Below are 27,659 nucleotides of genomic sequence, written 5' to 3'. Positions count from 1 at the left end.
TTTTATATGAATGGTTTTCTTCTTTTAACAGTTTTTTCCCCACTAAATAGGAAGGACTTACATTCACTAAGATAAAGATTTTTTTCTATGTATAAGAAAGTATCCCCTATGGCATAAGATAACTTCTGTGTTATCACTCTGCTTTCCTAACTTGGGTCTCCTTACATAAACTTTAGGTTTCAGAAAGGTAGGAGCATTCCTCTCTAGAATCCACAAAAAACGCCAAAGAAATTCTGGAGACTACATGATTTGCCTCTGGCACTTCCCTTCTTAAAACCTTTCAGTAGCTCTCTACCATATGATAAATGCTTTACCATAGCATACAAGTTCCCTTCTAATTTGACCCCTAAATGCCCCTCAAACCTTATCTCCTGACACCTCCTGCCTAACACTTCATAACCCCAACACAAGGAACTGCTTCTTGCCTCCAAGCCTTGGTTTATGTCATCACATGCGTGTAGACAGCAAACATGTCAACTAACCACAGTATCATCAGGATAATTTCTGCTCATCCTCAAGATGCAGCTCAGATATTGTCTCTTTCCCTGTTCTCTAAAAACTCGCCCACAGTTCCAAGAAGTTTAGGTAACCCTCAACAATTGCTATAAAAACTTTTTCACATCTTCATCACTGTACCTGTTATAGCATAACATACTTTTGTGATTTACTTCAGTATCTATTGCCTTTTTTGGACAGTAAGCTACTTGAAGGCAGGAGGTATATCTTGTTTACCTAATGTTGCTTTCCTGAATGATTAAAACAACTGCAGCATTCCAGAGTTAGGACAAATTTTATTTTAAAACTGTTCTTCTGTTTGAAGCAACTTACTTGTATCTTTTGCTTCTGTCTAGTCTCCCTCAGGAAGCTGAGGCAAAGGTGGGCTAACCTCATACATGATCATGTGAAAGGCAACATCACTGAGATATTAGTAGCAGGTTAACTAGTTCTATTCATCTACCTAAATGGGATGAAGGGTGTTCGGAGCCAGAGGACTGAGGGAAAATAAGACAGGTGAGAGGGGTCACTGACTGGAGAAGCAGCCCTTGAGGAGGAAGATAACCACTAGGACTGGATGAAAGGGCACAGTCAATTAAACGTATGAGCAGCAACGTTCATTCATTCATTCACTAATAATATGTGCTTACTATGTGAAATTCACTGGGCTGAAATACCACAGTGGAAAAAATGTAGTCCTTGCACTTAAGGACTCCTAAATCACGCATATATTTCCCTTCAGCCCACCGCTACTGCACGGTTATCTGAAAGCCAATATCAAATTTTCTTTTTCTGTAATGGAATTACCTAATCTGTAAAGGAATGCTATTATTACAAGTATCTAACAAAATTTGTCAAACACTACAGGACTCATGTCAGCAATGCCTAGAGGAATACAAACAAAGGTTTATAGCCATGTTTTGGCCAAAATAACCAGGGAAACCTACAGCAAACGTGAGAAATAGTGAAAAGACAGCCGTAGCTGATCGAAAAAGAAGGCTTAAGGAAGAATTTAAAATGAGATAAAAAAAAAAATCAACAACCATGAAAATGTAAGTACTACTTGAGGTAAGGCAACAAAGTTCCTAAAGTTTTAAGAATAAAGAGCTTAATTGTTTTCAAAAACTTAAATAGAACAATAATCCCGGGTACCCGGAAAGACAGAGGAGACAAATTATAGGATGAATACCACACAAACGTCTCTATCCCACCCACCTCCCCTTCTTGGAACATACTTTCCTCATGCCCAGATCTGTCCCCAAATCCTCACAATACTGACCCACTAACCTCCATTAATTAGTACTCAGTTTTTGCTTTGGCCCCATCAGCTCTAGCTGTACTCCTTTTCAACTAGTTCTCATGAAGAAAAACAGTACGACAAACTAATTCTCAAAATGGTGCTACATGACCGATAACAGCTTTTTCTGAGGACACAGACTTTTTATTTTTAAAACCTTCTGGAAGCTGAAATACTTTTAGCCAAATGAATTTATCATTAATGTCAGAATGTCAGTCACAAGAGGGAAATATCTTTGGATGAAGGAATGCTTTCCAAGTCCCACAAATTACACCACTTTGGAAGCCACTGGCTTGCCTGTGGGGGAGTTCAGAATGTGTCGTCTTGTTCTCAGCTTCCCCTACCATTAGTGGGAATGGCAGACTGCAGAGGGGATGGTCACAGTGGTGACAGCACAGCCCCATAAGCAGCAGCTTTCATATGAGACTTTCAGTACTAAGCTTGAACTATGAACCAACCCAAAGTAAAATGCAGCGCTGCAGACTTTTACGGGAATATTGGGCAGGTGAAAGGATGGTCTACAGAGTTAACTATGGAACATAAGAATTCTCCTTATTTCTCTCTCCAGGCACGGATTTTATCTCTATTGTTCTCATCAACATTCAGTATTATACTTCCTTAGTACTGTCTTTGCTTTAAATAGATTATGAAAAGCTATATAGGTTTTGCATGACTGATAAATCATAATGCATTCCACTTGATGTTTTCAGCTCTTTTTTCCTTTCCAACTTTATAAAGATGTTAACTGTGTACCTCCTATGTAATGGAAAGATTTTTTTAACTGAAATAATTCCATCAAAACAGAATAAGAATTCACTCTGATTTGTAATTATTACTAAAAACACAGTAGTTGAATTTTTTGACATTCAGAAAAATATTGCCATACGTTATTCATAACAGTCTGCTTTAAAATGTGTGCCTCATATTTCACAGTTGTTCAGAGTTATACCTTCATGCTAAGATGTACTTAACTGCTCCCACCTGGCTTATCCTCCTGACTCTGGAAAAATTTCTTCAATTGAAATCACTGTTAATGTTCTTACAGTTTTAAATTGCAGACTTCCAATAGCAATGTAGCAACTAATCAGCTATATTAAAAACCAATTTAAAAATTCATCTGGAGTCCAAGCTCAGAATTATGACTCTTGTCTTCCATCCAACCCAGCATGCACTCTGGATCTAACTTATCTGCTTTTTGGCACAAATTTAGACACTTAGTGGGAAGTGAAAACATACCTCAGTTCTTTGGAAAATAAAAGTTATATTAAGATGGCTAAGTTGAGGCAATGTAACCAGTCAATCTGGGGAAACACACTGTTTGTTAAAGATGGTACTACTGGTTTTAAAAAAAAGTCAAGGGGTGAGAGATAAAAGGGGGAAAAGCAAAAGCAAACCAAAAAAAAAGTCTACTGAAGAGTGAAAAAAATATATTGCTGCTGATTTACTTGCTGGGTTATTTCTGTGTCATTAGAACTTCCAGTTTTCAGAACATTTTACATTAATATTCTGTTTACTTATCTCAATAGTTTTCATGAACTGTTAGTATTTCTACACACAACTTTCTTTCAGCCACTTCAAAGATTAAAGAACTGTAATATACCCAGATACTTCCAGAGAAAAGGAATAATGATGTCATTATTATCTGTCATCCAAAACTATGTTTGTTCCCTTGGCTTTCAGGAAAAACAAAATTTTACTTCCTCTTGCATACATGCTTCAGATAGTCAGAAGTAATGAAACACACATATAACAAATGTTGGCATAATGAGCTAATATTAAGGGGGAAACAGTATTCGAAGTTATTAAGAGAACAGTTTTGTCAAAGAGGCCTGGATTTGAGTCCTAACTCTGTCAGTTAATAGTCATGTGGCCTTGGGTAAATGACTTAACCATTTTGTACCTCAATTAACTTATTTATGACATAGTGAACATAGTATCTGTCTCAATGGGTTGTTTTTAAGATAAAAAGATATAGGGTTCATCAGATAGACTATAATATTGCACATAATAAAGAAGCTATCAATATTTACAGTATGATGCCTTAGAGGGCCGGGACGGGGAGGGTGGGAGGGAGTCGAGGGAGGGAGGGAATATGGGGATATGTGTATAAATACAGCTGATTGACATTGGTGTACCTCAAAAACTGGTATGAGTGTAAAGCAATTATATTCTAATAAAAAATATTTACAGTAATAGTTATAATAATTCAAAGACAGTTTGGGGCTTTCCTGGTAGCACAGTGGTTAAGAATCTGCCTGCCAATGCAGGGGACACGGGTTCAAGCCCTGGTCCAGGAAGATCCCACAACTATTAAGCCTGCACTCTAGAGCCTGCAAGCCACAACTAATGAGCCCATGCTCCACAACTACTGAAGCCCGTGCACCTAGAGCCCATGCTCTGCAACAAGAGAAGCCACTGCAGTGAGAAGCCTGCGCACCGCAACGAAGAGTAGCCCCCACTCTCCACAGCTATAGAAAGCCCAGGCACAGCAATGAAGACCCAATGCAGCCAATAAATAAAAATAAATTAATTAAAAAAATAATTTTATAGATAACATATGTAATAAACTTCATTTAATCAAATCCCAAGTACCTTATTCATCTTTCATAATAAACACAGACTGTTAAAAGCACAATGGATTCAGCATCAGTAAGTTTTATCTCTCGATCCTGCTGTAACTCTGAGTCACCCTGAGCAATTCTCTTAACCTCTCTGAGCTTATCTTAGATTTATCATTTACAGAATAAATAAGTTAAGTTCTTGTCTTGACCTTAAGAATTCATGCAGCATTTTAGGGGTAGAACTGAAAGGATGAAGGAATAGGAGTTTCTACATTATAACTAATATGAACTTTCACTCTAGGTTCTCCTAGCATGGATCTTGTTTGCAGGAAGTAACTCTGAGAATGACCTAGGTGGTTCAAAAAATGAACCAAAATTACTAAATTCCATAAAAACAGCTCATCATCTACCTAAACATTCTACCCAATAATCATTCTGGTCCTTTCCCCTTTCATACAAACCACGGAAACAGTCTACCAAACTCTTTGTGAGTGTACTTCTACTGCACATTCATATTAAAGTAAGACATACATAAAGACAGTGTGATGGAAACTTGTTCCAAGCCTGCTATGTGGAGAATTAGTTTAGGTTTAGATTGAGTCCTTATGTCCCTTTTCTGGAAATAGTTGTTTTTTTAAAAATCTGTATACAGTTTCCATTATTAGACACACTCTGAAAAGAAGGAAAGCATTCTCAGGAAAACTACAAAATCATCTCAAATATTTCAACATTGTTTTGAACTACTGTCAAAACATAGTGAACCATGGATGCTTCGTTTATCAGAAAGTAATTTGGTTTCTAAATACTTTCAACTAAACCTTCTCTAGAGAAAATTCAGCTATAGTTGCTAACTGATAACACAGCAAGATTCCTGACTTTTACAATGTCTATTTCTACCAGTTAAGTACAAGTAGATTTTAAAAGTTTAGAAAAGTGTGTAAGAGAAAAGAAGTCTGTGAAAGATAATGCAATCCATGACCCAGTTTGTTTAACTTAATTCTATTTCACTTTACTAGACTTATACAGACCAAAAATATTATATTCTTAATATTTTAAAATACCAATGGGCCAAAGTTCCCATATAATATGTGCATAAGTCTTTGGAAGATAATATCTTCTGCTTCAAGTAAAATTTCAAAGTTAAAAATGATAATCTGTTCTAATAGTTAAAATCAGTCTTTTAAAATTTTCTCTATAGTGTTGCTTTATATACTCCTCTACACAATAATGACTCAAGCTTTATCTATCAATAGTTTTTCCCTTTCTGGAATGCTAATTTCATGAACCATAAGCATTATTAACCTTGGAAAGTAACGACTGTTTTTCTCTCATACACAGTGTCATTCTTCAGGATGCAATAACTGTATATTTAATATCAAATACAATTATTAAGGTAATTTCCATATTATGAGATTTTCTTTGTTTGATGCTATTCATCAGGACAATTTCCTCAGACGTATACTTAGCAGTCAGAGGTATACTAAGTAGCATTAATCAAACAGATTCATGACTATATCAAGACCAATTCTGGTAGCAACAATCACTCTGCAGTTTCATGGAAGCAACCAACAACCTCAAAGGAGTTGTCTGATTCTAAGTACTATCTAGGATGAAAATTAGTCTAAAAGCCATAAGAATAATAGCACGGTATGGTGGGAGGAAAAATACTCCATGAGATCAATACCTTTTTAATCAATTTACAATTGTGCCCTTTAGCAGGGGTTATGAAGGGAAGCAAATGAGGTCAGGATCCTTTCCAAAACCAGATAAACAGCTGATGGTTAACATTTATTAACGGCTTGCTATTTTTCTGACACTGTATTGCATAGATTATCCCATTTCATGTTCCCAACAACTCTCTATAAAGTGCGTAGTATTATCTTCACATTTTATACATGAGGGAATTAAAGTTTAGAGAGGTTAAGCAACCTGTCCAAGGTCGACAGGACCTAGAAAATGGCAGATGGAATCTGAACAAATTAACCAGGGCCAGAATACCATCTGTAATCTAAATCTCCCAAGAGGAAAGGAACATGACACACCAATATACCTCATCATTAAATGCATTTAGACACCCATATCTAGTCAAATAAAGCCCTCTAATACCTTGGGGCCTTTAATACCTTAGACAGAAATTTAATATCTTCTTTATCCCCAGTAGAAAATCAAGAAACTCAGTGTTTGAGAAAAAGACAAGCTGAATATACAGAGAAGAATTTGCAGTTGTGTTGACTTAGGAAACTGCACAGTGTATTTTATAAAATAATTATAGCAGCTGTTACTATTCCTTTTCACCTCAGAAAAAGCCAGCTCATATGCATGAGACTACTATTTTTTACTACCTACCCCCAACCCTCACTTCTATTCTACTTACACTTTAGGCCTCGCATTAGTGTATATATATATCACAGCAGAACTTATTATTTCCTATTAAAATTAGAAACTCTTAAAAAAAAAAGCCAAGTATTTTACCTACATCCAAGTGTACCTCACTTTGGACATATAAAAGTTACAATGTGACTTCAGAGTTTTAGAAGTTATTGCCTAATATAATAAAAAGAGAAAAGCTTCAATATTCTATCAGTAACTTCTCCTGCATGTGAATTTTGTCCCCATCATTATCTGAAGGGTTTTCTTTTGTTTTCTTAAGACTGTCTTTGGTGGGCACCACTTTCCTGGATTAGGACACCATCCTAATTCCTATTGCTGAGAAAAGGAATTTAAAACATTGACTTTGGCTCAACCTCAGAATGAGATCTTAGGAGTTGAAGAGCTCCCAGATCCATGCGGCACCCAAATATGTCAAAGTAAAACTACATCTTACCTTAACACCTTGCATACCAGGGGGCCCCATTAATCCAGAAAGACCTTGATCACCCTAAGAACAAAACACAAACAGAGGTTTAGTATTATGAAAGAGAATTGAAAATTATGATTCCCTTGCTGCAGGATTTCATCTTGCTGTCCAGGATCTTACTGCATTCAGTTTTGATCTCCTCAATCTGGCTGAAGTTCCACCTTGTTTCTGGGACCATGTGAGACCTTTTCTGAGGCTCCCAGCCCTTATCTATCTCTTCCAGTGCTGATTCCCTAGACAGTACTTCCCCATCTCACCCTGCTTCTTTCTCTCGGATGCTCTTTTCTCTAGGAATGTCCTTACTTCCCAAATGCTCACCTTTCCCAAGGTTTCTCGTGTTTTAAAAACGTAAAGGGATTGCTTAAAAATTCTACCAGCGCTTTGTGAGGCAGCTGTGGAGGGCTCAGGCCTGCCCTTCTAGGTGAGGACCTGCAGGCTGATGGGACTCCCACGTGGAACCTCAAGCCAGGGCTGTGGGGTGCGGGTGAGGGTCTCAGCAGCAAGGCTGGGTTCCCGTCACGCACCAGAGAAAGGGGCACTTCCGCTTCCATGGCTGCCCGGCTGCCTTCTGCTGTAGCACCTGCAGTAACTGCAGCGAACATTTCCTGGGAGGACCGTGTGTTTGGCTCCACAGACCCAACTTCACGCATTAGCGCCTTTTGTCCCCCTACCCCCACCCCCAAACTTGATGAAGGCCTGCGAGCAGGGTAGGAAGGAGAAATTATATCGGTAAGGGGGAAGGAGGGTCTGTGGGGGGTAGAACGGACGAGAGAAACGGAGGAGGCTGTGTGAACTGACAAGGTTAAGACATGTCAGAAAGGAATGGGGGTACAGTCATAAACCAGTTTACTCAGGGTACACTTTTTCTTTTCCTCCGTTCCTTTCCCTCTTCCTGCTGTGACAAATTTATTGTGCGTGAAAAAATGTACGTTGTTTGAAAGAAAAAAAAGAGTACTTAGTTAATAACCCTAACTAAACTCCTTGTTGACTGTTTATGCACTATTTAATTTTCAGCGCATTATCTACATTAATATGTCATCAAACTAAACAATCAGAACAGAAAAGGATGTTTCTGATTATTAACTGTAAAGTGCTTTTCCATTTATAATAATATTTCGATGTTTCTTGCTCAATGTTTTATTAAGATGGCTTCCATTTGTTTTGGGGTGATGGGTTTCTACATATATATTTATTTATTTTACACGTATTACTCTGATAGAAGGAAAAGAAAACTGCACTAGGAAACAGGAGATTGCAGGCTCATCTTCTACTAGCTCTAATCAAGGGTTGATCACTTGATTTCCCTTCAAAGTTCCTCCATCTGAAAAATGAGAATAAGAATATCTTACTTGTCTTGTGGGAAAGGAAAAATTACACTATTTAAAAGCTATCGTTGTTTGCCATTGAGGTCCCACAAGGAATTAAACACTTACATGCGGTCTATGAGAGATGTTACTTACTGGATATTACATGCTGAAGGACTAGACTCTGCATTGATTTTATTGTTTCATCATTGACTATATAGTTATTGTAAAAATAGCTAAATGTTTAAAAATAAAATTCAGTTGTTTCCCAATCCCCCTATACTCACATCTATTTAATGTTGTATTTTATTTGTAATCATAATTGAATCTAATTTTATATAAATATAATTTCTAAGAAACTGTTTTTAAATGTTACCATTTAAAAAATATTTATTTTGAAAGTTGGATTTCACTTAAAGCACAATGAAAACATGCTATTAAGTCCTATATCTTACCACATTTCCCCTATACAGTATTGACCACAGTTAGCATATGAGTAACTCAAAAAGTTAAAAAAAAAAAAGCCACTGACGTATTTCCAAATCTCAACTCACGGGCTGAATCACCCTATATTATATACAGATACTGTACACATATTGAACCACCCTGTAGTTTGTACAGAGAAGCCACAAGGGAAGATGAAAATAAGCATTTGATAAAATCTGAATGCGTAATTTGGGGAGTTTATTTAAAGCAGTTACCAAGAGAGAGTGGATGTTTAATTTCTAAATTTTAAGTAAGAAATCAAATGTCTTATATTTAGACATTTTTAAAGATGGCATTTATGTTTCTCAGATTGCAGAATTTTTTCCCTTATAATAATTAAGAGACCAGTGAAAATATTGTTTCTAATAATAAACTTCCATTTCTTTTCTACATTATTTAGATTCGGTGAACTCTGTTCCATCACAGCGATGAAATTCTTACAATTCTAGATTAAATGTGAGGATTTAATTGCTAGTATAATATCCATTAATGTGATGTAATTTTTCTTAAGTTTACAAGAGTTTCTGTAAATCAATTAAAAGATAAGTTTTCAACCCAGGAACCACAAAAATTACTCAGGAATTTTTAAAGTTTGTGAATGTATACCACATAAACAAAAACATCCTCTCATTGTATCACATTCATCAAGTGGGAAGCTTTATTTAGACATGCACTTGACTTGTCTAAATACTTGACTTGCACTCATCCTCACTGGAAAACAGTTATCTTCCTCCTAATAAAGATTTGTGTTCCTATCTTTACTTTGAAACTTTAGTTTCTTTTTACCTAAATGCATACATGAGTGTGTATTTGAGAGCATTGTGATAAAATGAAAAGCATACTGTACTAAAAGTCAGAAAACTTAGATATATCATTAATTCTTCTACTTGCTATCTACTTGAGTTCTAAGAATCCTGTTTTTTCAACTGGAAAAAAGATAATGTGACTGCCTCCTTCACTGTTACTGTGGGACTTAAGATAGAGTATGTAGAACTATTCTAAAAAAGGTGTAAAATGGCATTAGAATTTACAATGGCAACCATACTAACAGCAACATTTTTGAGGTTAGGACCAAAAGTATCTTGCTCTAATTTTATGCCCCATCTGTTCCTAGTTCACAGGCAGCACAGGGTATATGCCAGGGTAGACACTCAATGAAAGTCAGTGATATGAGTTACACTGATGTTAGGCTGATAGTACCACTATTTGATTCTTCAAGTATTTCCTCCTTCATTAAAATCCAACAGTTATCTATATACTCTGTCTGAAATCAAGGAAAATCTACATTTAAAAAGATAAAAATGATTTTGAAATATTTGAAATATATCACCATGATTTTGTTTCACAGACAAATAATTACCTTTTCTCCAGAAACAGCTTGACCTGGTGAAAAACCCGGATCTCCTTTGGGGCCCTAAATAAAACATTTGATGAAACATAAATTACATATATCATACTTCTTCAGTTGTATGCATTGTCAGATGCTATGCACATTATATGGTACTGAATAAGATTACATATTTTAAATTGAAATGAACATGGATTATTTACCTTTTCAATGTATATTTTGCTTATCCTTAACTTTAAATATTGAGAAGATTCCTAGAAATTCCCCTGACATAGCTGATCTTTCTAATCAATAAAGTTACACTACGATTGAAAAATCTTTCTTTAAGGGAACTACATAAAGGTTCTATTAACTTTTCCATTTTTGTGACATACTGAGTTATAAGTCCTATTTTAGCATGGGAAAACTAGTTACTTTTAGTAAAAGAAAACTGCATATAATAATACTCAAAATTTTAAGACATCATGCCAAGTTTAAATGTTTTCCAAAATCTTCCAAGGTAAATGCATTACTTTTATAATAAAAAATAAACCAAAAAAAAAAACACCCCTCTAATTGCCAAAATTCTTTTCATTGTTATAAAAATAGATATTTTTCATACTCTGGGAATCTTTACCTTTTATATATCAAGGGAAATATGACATTAGGTTTCAACTAAAGTTTTTTGGTACAATGGTATCCCTTCTTATTATGCATGCTAGCAAAATAACTCCTTTTCTATTTCATACTTCATAAAACACAGAATTGAGATGCTTTATCATTCAAATTCTGATTTCATTACCATTCACAGCTAATAATAAATAATTTTCTATTCCTAAATGTTATTTTCACCCTATGGGAAATAGGGAAACAGTCATGTCTTCCTTCACATATTCAGGGATACTTTTTTTTTTCTTTCATTCCACAGATATTTACTGAACAACTGTCTGAACACATAGGAATGAACAAAACAGGTAACTTATCTGTCCTCTTTAGGCTGACATTCCAGTGTGAGAGAAAAAATAATAAAATACAATTTCTTGTACAGACAGGTGAATGTCAGGAAGAAAACAGCAGGTAGAGAAGGGAACTGTGACCAGCAGGGGCACAGAGGGCTCCCTTCTTGGGTGCAGTGGGAGGAATCATCCCTGAGAAGGTGATCTGACCAGAAAATTGAAAGAGGTAAGGGAGGGAGTTGTGAATATATCTGAAGGAAGATCACTAGGAGCATCCCCAGCAGAGGGAAGAGTAGGTAGCAAAGGGCCTGAGGTTTGTCTGAGAAACAGCAGGTTGCCCAATGTAACAGGAGCTAAGGGGAGAGAGGCAGGTGTGCACTTCAGAGAGACAAAAGGGACAAGAACACAAAAGGAATTACAGGGCCTTATTTGTGGTCTGCCTTTTACTCAGATCTATCTTCACTTTTAACAAGATACCACTGGCTGTAGTGTTGAAGAGACATTACAGGGGTTCCAAACTCAGAATACATATTGAAGGCAGAGCCAACAGAATTTCCAGGATGGCAAGTGAAAGAGATAGACTGGCATCAAGTCCATGTACAATGGGAAAATGACAAAGAAGAAAAAGATTGGGGAAAAAGAGTAGGATTGGATGACAGCTGTAGTTCTCTCTTGGACATGTTAAAAACAAGGTGTCTCTTAGATTTAGTGTGTGCGCTGTTGGATGCTGAGTCTGGATATCAAAAGTCACCAGAATATAAATTATATAATGAAACCATGGTAAAGGGTGAGACTCCTAAGAAAAAGTGTAAATATAGAGAAAAGAAGAGGAAGGAGGATGGTTCACTAAATATGTTTCAATATTTAGAAATTGGAGGAGGAAAGACAGCAAGAGAGAATGAGGTGACACAGCATGTAAGCTGAAAGCTAACAAGGCGACTGTGCAGCCTTCAAGTGTGGAGAAGACATTTTCAGAATGAAGGCGTGGCCAACTGTGGCCACTGCTGCTGAAAAAGTGAATCGCGTGAGGAGAGGCTGCTGGGAAAGGTTGGTGACTTTAATCGGTGCCGTATCAGTAGAGTGGTTAAGAAAAATGCGTGAGAGTCATGGGTGGTAAGACAGGAGCTTTCACTAGCAAGGCAAGTAGAGAAATAAGAGGAGTATATCACATTTTGTGAGAAAGATGTGAGTTCTAAGAGAGGACTAGGCTTTTAAAATTTTTTTGTTAAGATGGAAGCTACTAGAGCAAGTTATATTGTTGATGGGAATGACTTAGGAAAGAGGGAGAAACTGAGCACAAGTTGGGAGAAATGCACATTTCTCTTGAGTATGCCATAGGAGATGGGGATCCAGGGTCCAAGCAGACATTTCAGTAGGGACAATTCATCTGGTACAACAATTTCAAAGGTAGAATATATAGGTACAGATGTTAGGTCGCTAGCCTCGGTAATGGGAAAAAAAAAGAGCTAATTCTCATATGACTGCTTCTAGTTTCTCGGTGAAATAAAATGTTAGGCTTACAGTTCAAAGTTAGAGGTAGGGAATGGTATGGGAGGGACACTTTGAAATAGCATTCAAACTGACTGACATCACCATCTAATTTGACATTTCATCTTCCACTTTAAAAACATCGAAAGAGTGGGAGAAAGTAACCAGTTAAGCAATAAAAATAAGATGTAAAGACAGACCTTTTTCTTATTCCTAAGCTTTATACACCTTGGCAACATATTTAAAGAAATATATGTCAAATCCCTTTTATTGCCACACAAATATGTTTAAGTTAATTGATCAACTCATATTCTAGAACCAGAAGTTTAAGTCAGCATGAGGAAAATGCTTTTAACCTGCCAGTTGTGCACTGATCCTAGTATAAAATGCATGAGGAAGAGATTATTGAACATGCCAACTTTGCCTGAAGTTTCAAGGAAGTAGGGCACACTTTTCTGCATTTAAGGAAAATACTCCAAAATTCCTTTCTTACATTTTCCCTCATTTTGTATTTATTCTATGATTCCTGACACACTTTTAGCCACACTTGATTGGCTTTTCATAAACTCCTTGGAATTAAAAATAATATTTATAAATTAATCATAATTGACTTTGACCTTCAATACTGACTTCTACTTACTCCTACAAGACTTTTGTTGAAGGAGCTATATATCCTTTTGAGTATGAGTAGAGGAAAAGGAAGTTGCCTACATTTTATCATTCAAAGGATTCCAAAAGTCTCACCTAGCTCATTGATCTGCTCTTGTCTAAAATCCTCATTATTGGAGTAGCTCTTTTAGACTGTTATGGATCTCCAGATGGCCCTCTGCATAAGGAAGGAAACTCCCTAAGGTATTAGACCCCTTAAGATGTTAGAACAGATTTATCAGATTAGAGTCCACACAATATAATGGAAAGAGCACTGGGATTTAGAGTGAAAGGACTAAACAAGTCATTTAATCTCTCTGAACCTGAATTTCCTCCTCTGTAAAATGGGAATAATAATGCCTACCTAGATTAGCTTGAAAGATTTAGGATCAAATTCTCTATAGATTATATAGATGTTAGTAGTTAGTATTAAAACTGACAGTACTAAAAGAAATAAATAAATAAAAAGAAAAAAGAAAAATGACAGTACTAAATACAATCATTAAAATAAATTTTACAATTATGGCCATTTGAAAAGCAGAGAACACAACTCTTGAATGAATTATTGATGGAGCAGCAAAATTTTAATGGAAAGAATTTGGAATTTAAAAATTCATAGTATGGACAAGCTAAATTGGTAGAGTATCATAAAGGAAACACTAAATGACATGATCTTGAGGTAGCACCACTTGAATATTCTTGGCTTTAATATTAGCAATAACTACAGAAGCCCCATAATCTCTATTTTATGCACTACACTCTCTAAGCAACACTTCTTATCTTTTTAGCTCACTCTAAGCCCTGATAACTGAAAACAATTATTTGACCCTCTGGAACTGCTAGTATGTGATCCCACCATATTTTCATTCTCTCATCCCCCACGTGGCCTCAATTCCCATCCCCCGCCAGCCTAAATAACTGTGTTTTATACTCTACTCACTTCCTTGCATACATAAATGACACCATTGCCTGTTTCTTCCTCTGTCTTATAAGCTTACCCGGAAAATCTTAAATATAGACTCTGCCTACTCTGACCCTATCCCTAGCAGCTGAATGTGACTAAGAGAAAACAATCATGCTGACAAATCTCACTTTAAATTCCTAACTTCTTACACATTGATTTTGTTTTGTTTTTTGCCTTTTAGTGTGTCCAATAATTGCCTTAGTCAATTCATGTTCCCATTTTCATAAATGATTCTTTCATAACTTCTCTCTCTTTACTCTCAGGTGGTTATTTTGCTTTCAACTTTCACAAGCTCTCATAACCAAATCCACTAAAGCTCACCTTAAACTGTTCCAAAATACTCTGCCTTTGTAACGAAACCCCCCACTGTCTCTTACCAGGACATCACTGGTGAACTGTCTTCCCTACATTACTTCAATTTTTACTTCTAAGATGATTGCCATCACCAAGTAAACACTGTAATTTCTCCAATCTTAAAAAATAACTTTCATTGAGCCCACATCTCTTTTCTCTGCTCCGTTATACTGTCCCCTTTTAAAGAAAAACTCCTAGAAATTTGTCTATGTTAACTAGAAGACTTCCTCTCCTTCCATTCTCTCTTAGACCTACTCTACTCAGGCTTTTATCCCTACCACCATCCTACCTCATTGGTCATTCTTTCTCAGCCCCCTTTGCTAGTTCCTCTTCATCTTCCTAATACTCCGAAGTATCCCAAGACTTAGTCCTTGGACACTTTTCTTTGTCTACATTCATCCCTAGGTGACCTCATCCGTTCCATAGCTTTAAATTCCATATATACGCTGATGAGTCTGAAATGTACATTTTTAGCTATGATGTCCTTCCTGAACTCCAGGTCCATATACCATTTTGATATCTCCACTTGGATGTTAAACAGTCACCTCAAATTGAATATGATCAAAAAGGAACTCTTGGGAATTCTGGTTCAGACAGCGGCAGAGTAGCATGTATGCAAATAATCCTCCTGCAGATTACAATTGTAAAGTCAAGACAAGATACATAAAACAACTATTTGTATGCACAGGAGAACAATAAAAAACAGGGCCGAAGGGGATTCAACTCTTGAGAGAAGAAACCACAGTTGGTGTAATATGCATTTATACAGCCTTTCTCCTAAAGACACTTCCCAGTAGGCACAGAGTGGCTGGAATTCAAGCAGAAAAACAAACTTTTTGGCTAATGGTATCAGAGGACAGAGTGTAGGAGTACCAGAAAGACTGCAAATTGAGGGAGAAAATCCTAGAAAGAAACAAAGTTACCTTCCCCCAAAACTTGAATATAGACTTTCTTCAATTCTTGGCCAATCCTGACATGTGTTTTCAGAAGAGAGATTCCAAAAAGCTGAACAGAAAGCAACAACTAAATGGCTGAAAGACCTAACAAATTTCAGCTCTGGTCATTACAGGAAGTTTGAGCCACATCATTTTAGAGGAACATGGTAAATAGCTTGATAAATACCTTTCCACTGAAATTCAGGAAGAGTTATACTTTAGAAGCAAATACTATATTCTTGGACTAATGGACTTGTACTAATACTATAAGCAAAACAAAACAGATCTGCCCTTTAAAAAGTTTCCAAACCTGTACAAATTTAAGGTGATAAGCCAGCTTTTCAAGTGCCTACAGAACAGAAATCAAGTCTCCAAAGGATTAAAAAGAAAGGTAACAGCATCTAAAGACCCACATGTCGGGCTTCCTAGGTGGTGCAGTGGTTGAGAATCCGCCTGCCAATGCAGAGGTCACGGGTTCGATCCCAGCTCCAGGAGGATCCCACATGCCGCGGAGCAACTAAGCCCGGGTGCCCAAAAAAAAAAAAGATCCACATGTCATCCATAATATGCAGTATGTAATCAAATTTTTCTAGACATGCAAAGAAAGGGAAAATCTAACGCGAGGTAAAGAAAAAAAGGGGTCAATACAAGCAGGCCTCAAGAGGACCTAGATGTTAGAACTAGTAGTTGAGAATTTTATTAGCTATTATAAATATGTTCAATGGCTTAAAGGAAAAGAAGATCATAATGAGTGAGCAAATATCAGCAGACAGATGACAACTATATAAAAAGAGTCAACTAAAAACCAAGAACGGATAATAAAATACCTGAAATAAAAATTTACTGGATGAGATTAATGCCATATTGGAGAAGGCAGAAGTAAAGTTTAGTGAACTTAAAGGCAGATCCATAGAAGTTATCTAATCTGAAGAAGAGAAAAAAATAAACAGAGATGGAAAAAATGAACAGAGATCTAGTGACCTGTAGGGCAATATTAAGTAATCTAACACATATGTAAATGGAATTCCAGAAGGAAAGGAGAGAAATAATGGGACAGAAAGGTTATTTGAAGAAGTAATGGCCAAAAATGTCCCAAATTTGTTTTAAAAAAATTTTTACGGGTACAATGACAGTCAGTGAAGCCCAGATAAGAAATATCTAAGGGAAACCACTCCTACATACATCATAGTAAAGTTGCTAAAAGCCAAACAAAGAGAAAAACCTTAAGACATCCTGAGAAAATTACACGTTATATTGAGGGGAATAACAATGTTGGCTAAATTCTCATCAGAAACCGTAAAGGCCAAAAGATGAGGACATCAGACATGTTTAAAGTGCTGGAAGGAAAACATTCTCAACCAAGATTTTTTTACTCTATAAAAAATTTTCTTTACTATCCTTCAAAAAAATGTAGACAAAATAAATTTCAGCTAAACAAAAACTACGAGAAACTATCACCAGTAGAACTGTACTCCAAGAAATACTGAAGGAATTTCTTCTACCTAAATGGAAGTGACACCAGATAGAAACTCAGGTCTATAGGAAGGAATAGAGAGTCTTGGAAATGAAAGTAAATGAGGAAATATGAATGACTCCCTTATTTGTTTCTTCTCTTAATTTCCTTAACAGACTGATTACTTAATACAAAAATTATTGTATTGTACTATTGGGTTTATAACGATATAGATGTAAAATAAATGACAACAGAACACAAAGGATGGGGGGATAGTAGGTAAATGTAATTATGTTACAAGAGTCTTATATTTTACATGAAATATTACCATATTAACTCTAAGTAAACTATAATAAGTTAATAATGCATATTGTAATCCCTAAAGCAACTACTAAAAATCAATAAGAGATACAGCTGAAATGCCAATAGAGAAATTAAACAGAATACTAAAAAATATTTGATTATCCAAAACAAAGTAGAAAAAAAGGAATAAAGGAACAAAGAACATATGGGATAAATGGAATAGAAATGACAATGCAGAAGGCCAAGACCCAATTATACCAAAATTACACAAATGTAAATGAACTTAATATTCTAATTAAAAATCAGAGATTATCAGCCTGGATAAACATATAAGATCCAACTATATAGTATCTATAAGAGATGCGCTTTAAATACAGAAAGGTAAAGGAAAGGAAATATATATACCAGGCAGACAAGAAGCATTCAAAAGATGGTGTGGCTCTATTACTATCAAACTAGACTTCAAGAAGAGGTGTATCACTAAAGATAAACAGAGATATTTAATAATGATAAAAAGGTCTGTTCATCAGGAAGACATAACAATCCTTAAATATGCATGCATCACACAAGAGCTGCAAAATACATGGAGCAAACATGACTAACTAAACACTGCCTAAAGACTAAATAAAGACATAGACAAATCCAAATCAGAGTTGGATATTTCAACACATCTATCTCAGTACAACTAGACAGAAAAACCTAGTAAGGACAGAGAAAATTTGACCACCACCATTAACGACCATAATTGAATTGACATTTATAGAACACTATACCCAATGAACACAAAATACACAATCTTTTGAAGTTCATGTGAAATATCCATCAAGATAGGTCACATGTTGGGTTATAAAATGCCTCAATAAATTTTTAAAGATTAACCTCCTCCATTGTGTGCTTTCTGAACACAATGGAACTAAATTAGAAACCAGTAACAATAAGATCACTAGAAAAGCTTCTAATTAATGGACATTAAAAACAAACAAAATAAAAAACAAACTTCTAAATAACCCATGAGTGAAGAAGAAAGCATATATTTCAACTTGAATGATAATGAAAACACAACACATCAAATTTTGTGGGAGGCAGTTAAATCAGTCCTTAGAGAGAAATTCATAGCTCTAAATGCTTATGTTAGAATAGAGCTAAAAATCAATGAAATATTAAGTGGGCCATAGAAAAAATTAACAAAGCCAAAAGTTGGTTCTTAGAAAACATTAATGGAAATGAACACTTGACTTCCTCCCAGGCAAAAACAAAACAAATAAAAACCTGAAATCGTGTTCCTCCTCATTCCAGTAGATGGCAGCTCCCACAATATCAGCTTTTCAACTGCTTAAGCCTTAGATTACCTTTGACTCCTCTCTCACAGAATGAGTCATCAGCAATTATGCTGACTGTGCCTCAAAATACATCTAGATTCTGACCACTTTACACCATCTCCATTGTTAACACTCTAGTTCATGCCGTCCTCACCCATGGTGTAAGCTTGGGTAGACCAGTAAAGTAGTCTCTAAACTGATGGTCCTATTTCTACCCTTCCCCTAACCCCAATCTATTCTCTGAGATAGCTAGAACTATCCTCCTGCAACATAAATTGTGTGATGTCATCTTTCTACTTAGAACTCTCCAATAACTATCCAACACAGAGTAAAATCCAAACCAAAATTCTTACCTACAAGGTTCAACATAATCTGGCTCCTGCTAAGTCACTGATCTATCTCCTACCACTTATCTCATTCAGCTACTCCTCAAAGACTGCCAAGCAGCCTCCTGCCTCAAGGCCTTTGGACTTCCTGAGTTGTTTTTATTGTTTTTCAACATTTTTTCATTAGGATTGTAAAAATGGTGATTTTTAATTCTAGTATTCTTTTTTCATTTGCTAGCTTTTTCTGTAAAAAACTTCCATTCGTCAACTATTTGGTTGCACTAAGGTTCAATTTTATAAGAAGAGCAAGGCAATTTCAAAAGAAATGTTATTCTTTTCCTTTGTCTTCTATCTACCATTTTTCAAAATTATGACATTGCGACATAATAAAAATATACATTCGGTGTTTGTCCCTAGTTCCTGGCACAGAGCTCCTAAAAACCCTTGGAATTTCCTGAGTCATAGGAGTGTCTTTTGTTATTTACAACAAGCCAAGCCCTTTTTGACCACATCTGAGTTTATGCTAATGAGGTGAGTAGAGATGGAGAGCTAGATAGCTTCAGGATGGGGACTAGCTACCAGAAAGGCAAACAAGTGATTAGAAGGTAGGAATTTAGCCCTATTCCCTCCCCCACTTCCAGGGAGAGGAAGGAGTGGTAAAGACTGGGTTATGAAAACTCTTGAATATACTACCAACTGTAAAATAGATAGTCAGTGGGAAGTTGTTGTATAACAAAGGGAGTCCAACTCGAGGATGGAAGATGCCTTAGAGGACTGGGGCGGGGAGGGTGGGGGGGACTCGAGGGGGGGGAGTCAAGGAAGGGAGGGAATACGGGGATATGTGTATAAAAACAGATGATTGAACTTGGTGTACCCCCAAAAAAATAATAAAAAAAAAAGAGAGAAAAAATAATAATGGAAAAAAACAAACAAACAAACAAACAAAACTCTTGAACAAAGACATTCCAAGAGCTTCCAGTAGGTGAACACACTGATATGCTGGGAAGGTGAAACACCTGGGGAAGGCATGGAAGCTCCGGGTTCCCACCCTCCACATATTTTGCCATATGCATCTCTACCATTTAGCTACTTGAGTTGTATTTTTTTTTTAATAACAAATTGGTAAGTCTAATTAAAGTGTTTTCCTAAGTTCCATGAGCTATTCTAGCAAGATATTAAACCTGGGAGAGAAAGAGATTGTGGGAATCCCTGAACATGTAGTGAGCCAGGCAGAAGTGTGAGCAGCCTGGGCAACCCGTCTATTGCTGGCATCTCAAGTGTGGGGAGTCTTGTGGTTCTGAGCCCTTAAATCTGTGGAGTCTGACACTTACTTGGGGTAGTGTCAGAATTGAATTGAATTGTTGAATATTCAGTTGGTGTCAGAGAATTTGACAGTTTCATAGATGTAATTTCCTAGCATCCTCTAAAGGTGACCCACAAAGGTTTGTCTGTTTTTAGTTACATTGTAATTCATGGATTTAGAGATATTTGATGTGAATTCAATCTACTACAGTTATTATCCTTCATAAGGCTCAAATTATACCAATCTTTGGCTAGTGGAAGCCTTTTCAAATTGGCTCCTGAATCCTTTTGACATGAACCTAATAGTCTTTGATGGCTAGAAGGAAAAATTTGTTATATTTATCATATTTGTCTGGTCCTTTACAAAAAGGTCTCTATGTTGTGTAGAATAATAGGAGCACCTTAGTTTTCAGCATTTTATCATACTTTACATTTTCATAATGTTGGACTAAAAATTTTTCATAGCAATCTGACAGTAATAAATTCTTAGAATGGGTCAGCATCTATACTCAACACATTTATTCCACATGCAAGGAAAAATGGGCCTTCTAGTTTAGAGAAATACATGATGGAGACATGGGAGCAGAGGGTCAAAACCAGGAATAAAACATAGCACAAAGATATGCTCTTTGGAATTCATTATTTAACACTAATAACACTTCATTTACTGTTACTAATAGGACATTGCTATTGAAGCTTATTAAGGTTAGATGTTTTCCTTTAACTCGATTAAATTTGAAGGGGCTATTGAACTTGACTAAAGTAATACAAGCTATGAATGTTCGTGGGAAGGTTTTAAGTTGCCTTTAAGAAGCATTTTTGGGAAAGAAACTATCTGGACACAAATAGATTGCCTGGACTAAATTATAAGTATAGGGTAGGCCGAAGACCTAGATTCTGCATTTAGACTCCTGTCCAAAGATCGAGTGCATAATTGATCATGTGTTGATAGCAGTAAAAATTTCCAGCACCCTGCAAATAAAGTTCATATTAAATAAGTAAATATAATTAACTGTGCACCCACATGGCATTTGGTGGCAAGAAAAAAGTCATTCTCTCTAGCAAATAGACAAACAGTTTACTTCATTGTGTGTGTGTGTTTTTTTTTAAGAAAGACTATATTTCTACCATTGGTCTACTGATTTCAGCTAACAATTTCAGCTAAATAACAAAATAGTCTTTCTATTTTAAATCAATTAGTCTTAATAATGCTGAAAAAATGCTATCTATTCACTCAATTTTTGTGTGCCATTTTATTCTTCTACTATTGAACAATTTAACAACATAGTTCTGAGGGACTAGAGTTCAGTTTCACTCTTTATGGAGTTTATATGTTATTGTCAGTATCCAAAGGATAAGCTGGAACCTTGGAATGGACATTCTGTCACTATTACTAAATGAACTCAGAAAGTCTTCAATTACATTAGGTTACCCCATCTCAACCTTTCCTTCTTAAGGTGCTGTTTCATAAATGAACTCCTCACCATGTTAGTAGAGACAAACTAGTGCAAAGGAAAGAGTAAAACAGATCTAATTCTGATGTCAGTCACAACTGTATTACCTTGGTTAAGTACTTACCTCTCTGAATATGTTTTCTTCTGTGGAAAGCAGAAGGTAATAAAGCCTGCTCTGAATATTACTCTTAATTGAAGTGGAACTGAATGAGATGGCATACATAAAGTAACTGTCAGATATTAGATGCTTAATAAGTGCTAGTTCTCATTCCCTTATGATTCCAGTGCCATGTTACTAACGTTAAGTCTGCTTATTGTTTCAGTTTAACATTTATTGAGGGCCCAATACATGCTGGGTACTGGGCTAAACACAAAGGCAAAGATGAATAAGATCTGGTCCCTGCATTCAAATAACTAAGACTATTAAGGAAGTCAAACAGATATGTGAAAACTCATTTTGCTTGAACAGAGTTGAGAACTACCAAAGATCAGTTCACACTTTTTGTCCTTTATTATAAATATTAACTTAATGGTAAAAGTGTAACAGAAAATAGTTTTTGCATCAATCTAGAGTATGTTAGCAAGATAAGTTTTATTCTTATAAACTTTAAAAATAGCCTTATAAGTAGAACATATTTCTATACTATCTTAAGGTATTTTCATTCATAAGAGCCACAAGACTTTTTGTTTTACTTAATAATAAATGTGACATTTTCAATAAAAGTTGCATTTCTAATTAGCCTAGTTACCTTATAAGTATGTCCTCCAGAAAAGGGAAATAGTTTTCTTAAGTATCAGCTACACACAAATATTCTACCAGATGTTTTATGTGCTTCACACCATTAACTTATACAAGGTATCTTTTGGTTCTGAGACAGGCTGGGACCTGGGACCCTTTGCTGCAGTGCTGCAACGCTTGCACCTGGACAAATGTCTCCTTGAGCAACAGAATACAGAGAAATTATCAGGGACTAAAAATAATTGTGTGCATGCCCAGTTGGGACAAATTCTGGACAAAAGATACAAAAAGACCAAAAAAATGCAAGTGCCACTTCTGAAGAGCTGGAAGCAAAAACAGGGTGTAAGAGCAAAAGCAGGGTACTGCACGTGCCCCTTGCAATCAACACCACCAAAGGGATGGGCAAAACACCTAAGCCACCCCTCTGGCCCGACCCTTGGACACACCCTTACCCTCACCCCATATAAGGAACCAGAAATTTCTATTGACTGGGGAAGGCCAAGAACCCTGGCCGTATCATTTCTAACAATTTTTACAAAGCACAGTAATCCAAATATGACTGCATAAAGACTCCATAATGCATTCCATTTTCCATTTCAGTTTAACCTTTCTAAACGTGCAATTGCCTTAATTTGGTCTTTTCATAGGTTCAGGTAACGCCTTTTGAAATGGACAGATAATTTCTTGTGCGAATGACAAGATGAATTTTTATACAATTTTATTAGAGGCCAATAATTCTATGTTATTCTTGCTAAACAATAACTGAAAAGAGAAAAATGCTGAAAAGGTCTTTATACTCTAAAATCCCTTAATCTAAAAGGGATCTTTGCTCCTAAAGGAAAATAAATTCAGTGACTACACGTTAAAATTTATTGTCAAGAGCATGAACTCTGCTTTTTTATTGCATTGTCTTGAATAAATACTATAAGAGGATTATAAAGTATAAACCTTGACAGTTGTATTAATCCTAATTACTTTAAAGTACATGGTAAACATCTAGGAAAATTGGTTTCACAAACCACATACTACAAGCTTTACTTGATTCATTTAAGACAGCGGTGATTTTTAACACCTGTCACAATCTAATGTCCTCCACAAGTATGTGCAGTTAAAACAAATTATGGTCAGTTTTGGCTCTTTTGAACATGGTTATCAAATTATTAAATTAAATATGAATTAAAGACTAATATTCAGGTCTATACGATTAAGTTCCTAAGAGGTTCAGTTAGTTGCTTGCAAATTAAAAGTAGAATTTTAAAAATTTCTAATATATGGGTTCATAAAAATGTTATTGGTAAATAGTTATAGTCAAAATTATACTAACACTACTAAATATAATATTAAAGAGAAACCTCGAGATTGAAGATTTCATCTCTCCTAGATCATTTTAACAAAGACATATTCATAACTAGTCAACACTGAAAAATACCCTGTTTTTAATCTTTGGACAGCGATAATTTTTTTGGTACAAAGTTCATCATTTTCTCAAGTATTTTCTCCTGAATAAGTACACACATTTTAAGAAGTCAATTAAACCAAAGGCTTTCCACTATATCTTCATCTCTCCTCACCCTATTCTCTGTCTTTGTTTGCTTCAGTATCTTACTGGTTGCTACTGGGTGAGGTAGAGAAAGGGGAGGACAACAAAATCCATGTGGAAACCACCCCCTCTGTTCTGTGTCTCTTCTTGGTGTGGAGATGAGGCTGTTAGCAGGATGGCAAGCCCCCTGCAACTTCAGCTCTGTGGGGAAACATGAGCTGGGTCTTTACAACGACACTAGCCTCTCACTAGTCTAAATATCCTTGAAGTCCCTAAACAAACTTGAAGGACTAAGGAATCACAAATTTAAAAACCAGCTTCTAATTTCTTTAGAAAGCATTTGTCTTTTTTCTCACTGTTATACGTCCAGGCTTTAGTTAAGTCTTTTTTTTCTCTAAGATATTTTGTTAAACTCAAAAAATTGTTGACAGTGATGAGAAACTTTGGGAAATTTAGATTTAAAATACCTGCTATCATTATTACTTATTAATAATAATGATACTATTTATGACATGTTAGCACTATTAAGGGCTTTACTCACAATTTATGTAGCCTTCACTCCAGCCCTTTGAGGACATACTATGATTTTCCCTATTTTGGAAAAGAAGAAAGTGAAGCTTAAAGTGGCTAAGCAAGTAATTTGCTTCCAGTCATAACAAATCAAGAGGGCTAAAACTTGAACCCAAATCAGTTAGACTCCAAGACCTGTGTTCTTAAGCTCTATCCTATCTTAACCTATATCTGTACGGTAACATCTATATGGTTAGTTTTGAGTGAGATAATTAATAAGCAGAGTGGTTATTAATGACCCTGAAATATTCATGATGTTGCTGGCAACCAAAACCCTAATGCTTACACACACACACACATATATATATATATATATATATATATAAATTTAATTATCTTTCCAATTCCATACCTGCTCTCAAGGTAACCAGCCTGGTGTATATTCTTCCATCCATTTTTACTGTACTCATATACCACCTATCACACTACTATCCATCATGCTACTACCACACAACTATGTATGCTCATATATATATATACAGGCTTTCAGGTTAGTTGTTTTCATAAAAATATGAGTATCCTATAAGCGTTATCCTCACAGATCTTTTTCAAGTAAAAGTATTAGAGTGGAAAGGGAAATAAATGATACTTCATTTCCTCAGTATTTACTTATACATTAAAATAGCCTTGATTTAAGGTAAATTATTCAAATCATAATCTGTATATTTCAGAGGTGTCCATATATTGCCATTATTTTTGACAATAAAGGCTTTGGAATACCAAAGCAGGGCTCTGCTTGCCTTTACCACTAGCTATATACAAATCCAAGTGCGGTGGGCTCTCAGAAGAGCCTGGCTCTGTGCCAGGCTAAGACAATCTTGCTGAAGAATCATGCTCTGGAGATGACAGAGATCCTCAGTATCCCAAGGATGGCTTTAAAAGCTAAAGACCTTCTTTAATAATGTTACAAAAATCATGCAGTACTCGCTAATAATCACTCACCTTTGGACCTGGTACTCCAGGTAACCCAGGGTTTCCATGTGGCCCTGGTAAACCCTGCAAGTAGTAAAAATAAGTCAGATCATTCTTAGAACAGATCTAGATACAAATAACAGACAGTGTTTATTATAACATTCACATAAATATTACATAATTCATTAAAATGGATATACTATTTTGCAAAGTTCTTTATCTCTTCTGAGATCTTGCATATTTCAGTCTTGGAAAAGACACTAATAATAGAGCAGAACTGTGGTTTCTGTTTTTTGCTTCAAAACACTGCCTTGAGGTGTTTACGTCCCTTATTTACCACCCCTATCTCTAGCCGCATTGCTTAGTGCTACTCCTAAAAGTTGAGCAGAGTAAGAAGCTTAAAAATAACAAAGTGCAATTCTTTAGTTACTCTCCTCTCCACATGCGGTAACCGCTTCTGCACTTGGGTTTTTGTTATGCTATGATGTATACCTTAAAGATTTACCTCATTTAACCTTGCCCCCCTATACCTGCCCAAATCACGTTCAAACATCAGCTGAGATACCACCTCATATTTAAATCCTGGCTACACCAGCATGAAGGGATTTCTCTTTCCTACTCACTTACACAGAAATTGCTGCATGTAAAATTCATTTGCAATTAATTGTATATTGCCTTGGGACATTTCTGTTATTTAAATATTTTATTGCTATTTTAACTTCCTTATAACATATGTTTAGTTTCAGGATTACAAATTCTTTGAAAAGAGGCTGTTTTAGCACATATTAGCCTTTCAGTGAATATCTCTCAATTTCAGGAGTTCCCTGGTGGTCCAGTGGTTAGGAGTGGGCGCTTTCACTGCCAGGACCTGGGTCCAATCCCTGGTCGGGGAACTAAAATCCCGCAAGCAGTGTGGCATAGCAAAAAAAAAAAAACCTGTCAATTTGAATTCAGTAATTGCTTCTATCTACTAAACACCTACTATGTGCAAGTAACTGTATTGATGCTTTTTTTTTTTTAATTACTAATCCTTATACAATCCTGCAAGGTGGTTATTTACTCCCGTTTACAAATGGGGAAACCTAGGTGCACACAACCAGCAAGTAGAAAAATTAAGATTCATCTTCAGAAAGCCTTCCAGGTTTCCAGGACTCCTATACTCATTTGGGCTTGGTATGCATCTCTGTGCTCTTCAGCTACACCTCTATCTTAACACATAAACAGTTAATAATTATCTACTTTTTTTTTTATAAATTTGTTTATTTATTTATTGGCTGTGTTGGGTCTTCGTTGCTGCACACGGGCTTTGTCTAGTTGTAGCAAGCAGGGGCTAGTCTTCCGGGGCTACTCTTCGTTGCAGTGCAGGGGCTCCTCACTGCCGTGGCCCCTCTTGTTGCAGAGCACGGGCTCTAGGCCCATGGGCTTCAGTAGTTGTGGCACACTGGCTCAACAGTTGTGGCACACTGGCTCAACAGTTGTGGCTCACAGGCTCTAAAGCACAGGCTCAATAGTTGTGGCGCATGGACTTAGTCACTCTGCTACATGTGGGATCCTCCTGGAGCAGGGCTCGAACCCATGTCCCCTGCATTGGCAGGCAGATTCCCAACCACTGTGCCACCTAGGAAGTCCCACCACTTAACTATCTTTTCACTTCTGAGTTAATAGAGCATTGTGTTTCAGAAAAGAGAGGGGTACTAGCGATGCAAACATTGAAGGTATATCTAATAAGATGAAAACTAAGGAAAAAAATTAGATTTCATGATATCTCATTTGTACACTCTTCAAAAATAAATTTCAACAAAGTAGATGGAAAAATTTATAAGGATTAACAAATGAATTTTTGATGTGGATGTGGGGGCAATGGGTATAAAGTATTATTTCACAAAGCTCAGCAGTGCAAGAATGAGCAAGAACAATAACTTTAGGAAAAATTAGCATCAATGAAAGTCTGGGATTTTTTAAAAAGATAACTTGCTGGCTGTTGCCAAGTAAGATAAAATCTAGGGAGAGAAAAAGGTCATGCTGTGGCAGAACAGGCTTAGCAGTGGAGAGGAAATTCCATTAGCGCA

The 27,659-nt window shown here is 36.1% G+C and overlaps 1 protein-coding gene across 1 annotated transcript in view; it reads right to left on the bottom strand.

Moving 5' to 3' along the window:
- The window catches only part of COL24A1 (collagen type XXIV alpha 1 chain), a 346,898-nt gene that overhangs the window by 289,175 nt on the left and 30,064 nt on the right, over nucleotides 1-27,659 (bottom strand). Inside the window, exons 6-8 of the mRNA XM_057714246.1 lie at nucleotides 25,621-25,674; nucleotides 10,361-10,414; nucleotides 7,178-7,231 (exon numbers count right to left, since the gene is read on the bottom strand). Coding sequence (XP_057570229.1) covers nucleotides 7,178-7,231; nucleotides 10,361-10,414; nucleotides 25,621-25,674 — 162 coding nt within the window. The remainder of the gene's footprint in view (nucleotides 1-7,177; nucleotides 7,232-10,360; nucleotides 10,415-25,620; nucleotides 25,675-27,659) is intronic.

Source organism: Hippopotamus amphibius, chromosome 1, assembly GCF_030028045.1.
Source record: "Hippopotamus amphibius kiboko isolate mHipAmp2 chromosome 1, mHipAmp2.hap2, whole genome shotgun sequence".
Classification (NCBI taxonomy): domain Eukaryota; kingdom Metazoa; phylum Chordata; class Mammalia; order Artiodactyla; family Hippopotamidae; genus Hippopotamus; species Hippopotamus amphibius.
Note: the sequence above shows the minus strand (reverse complement) of the source record. Positions and strands in the feature narration are given on the sequence as shown.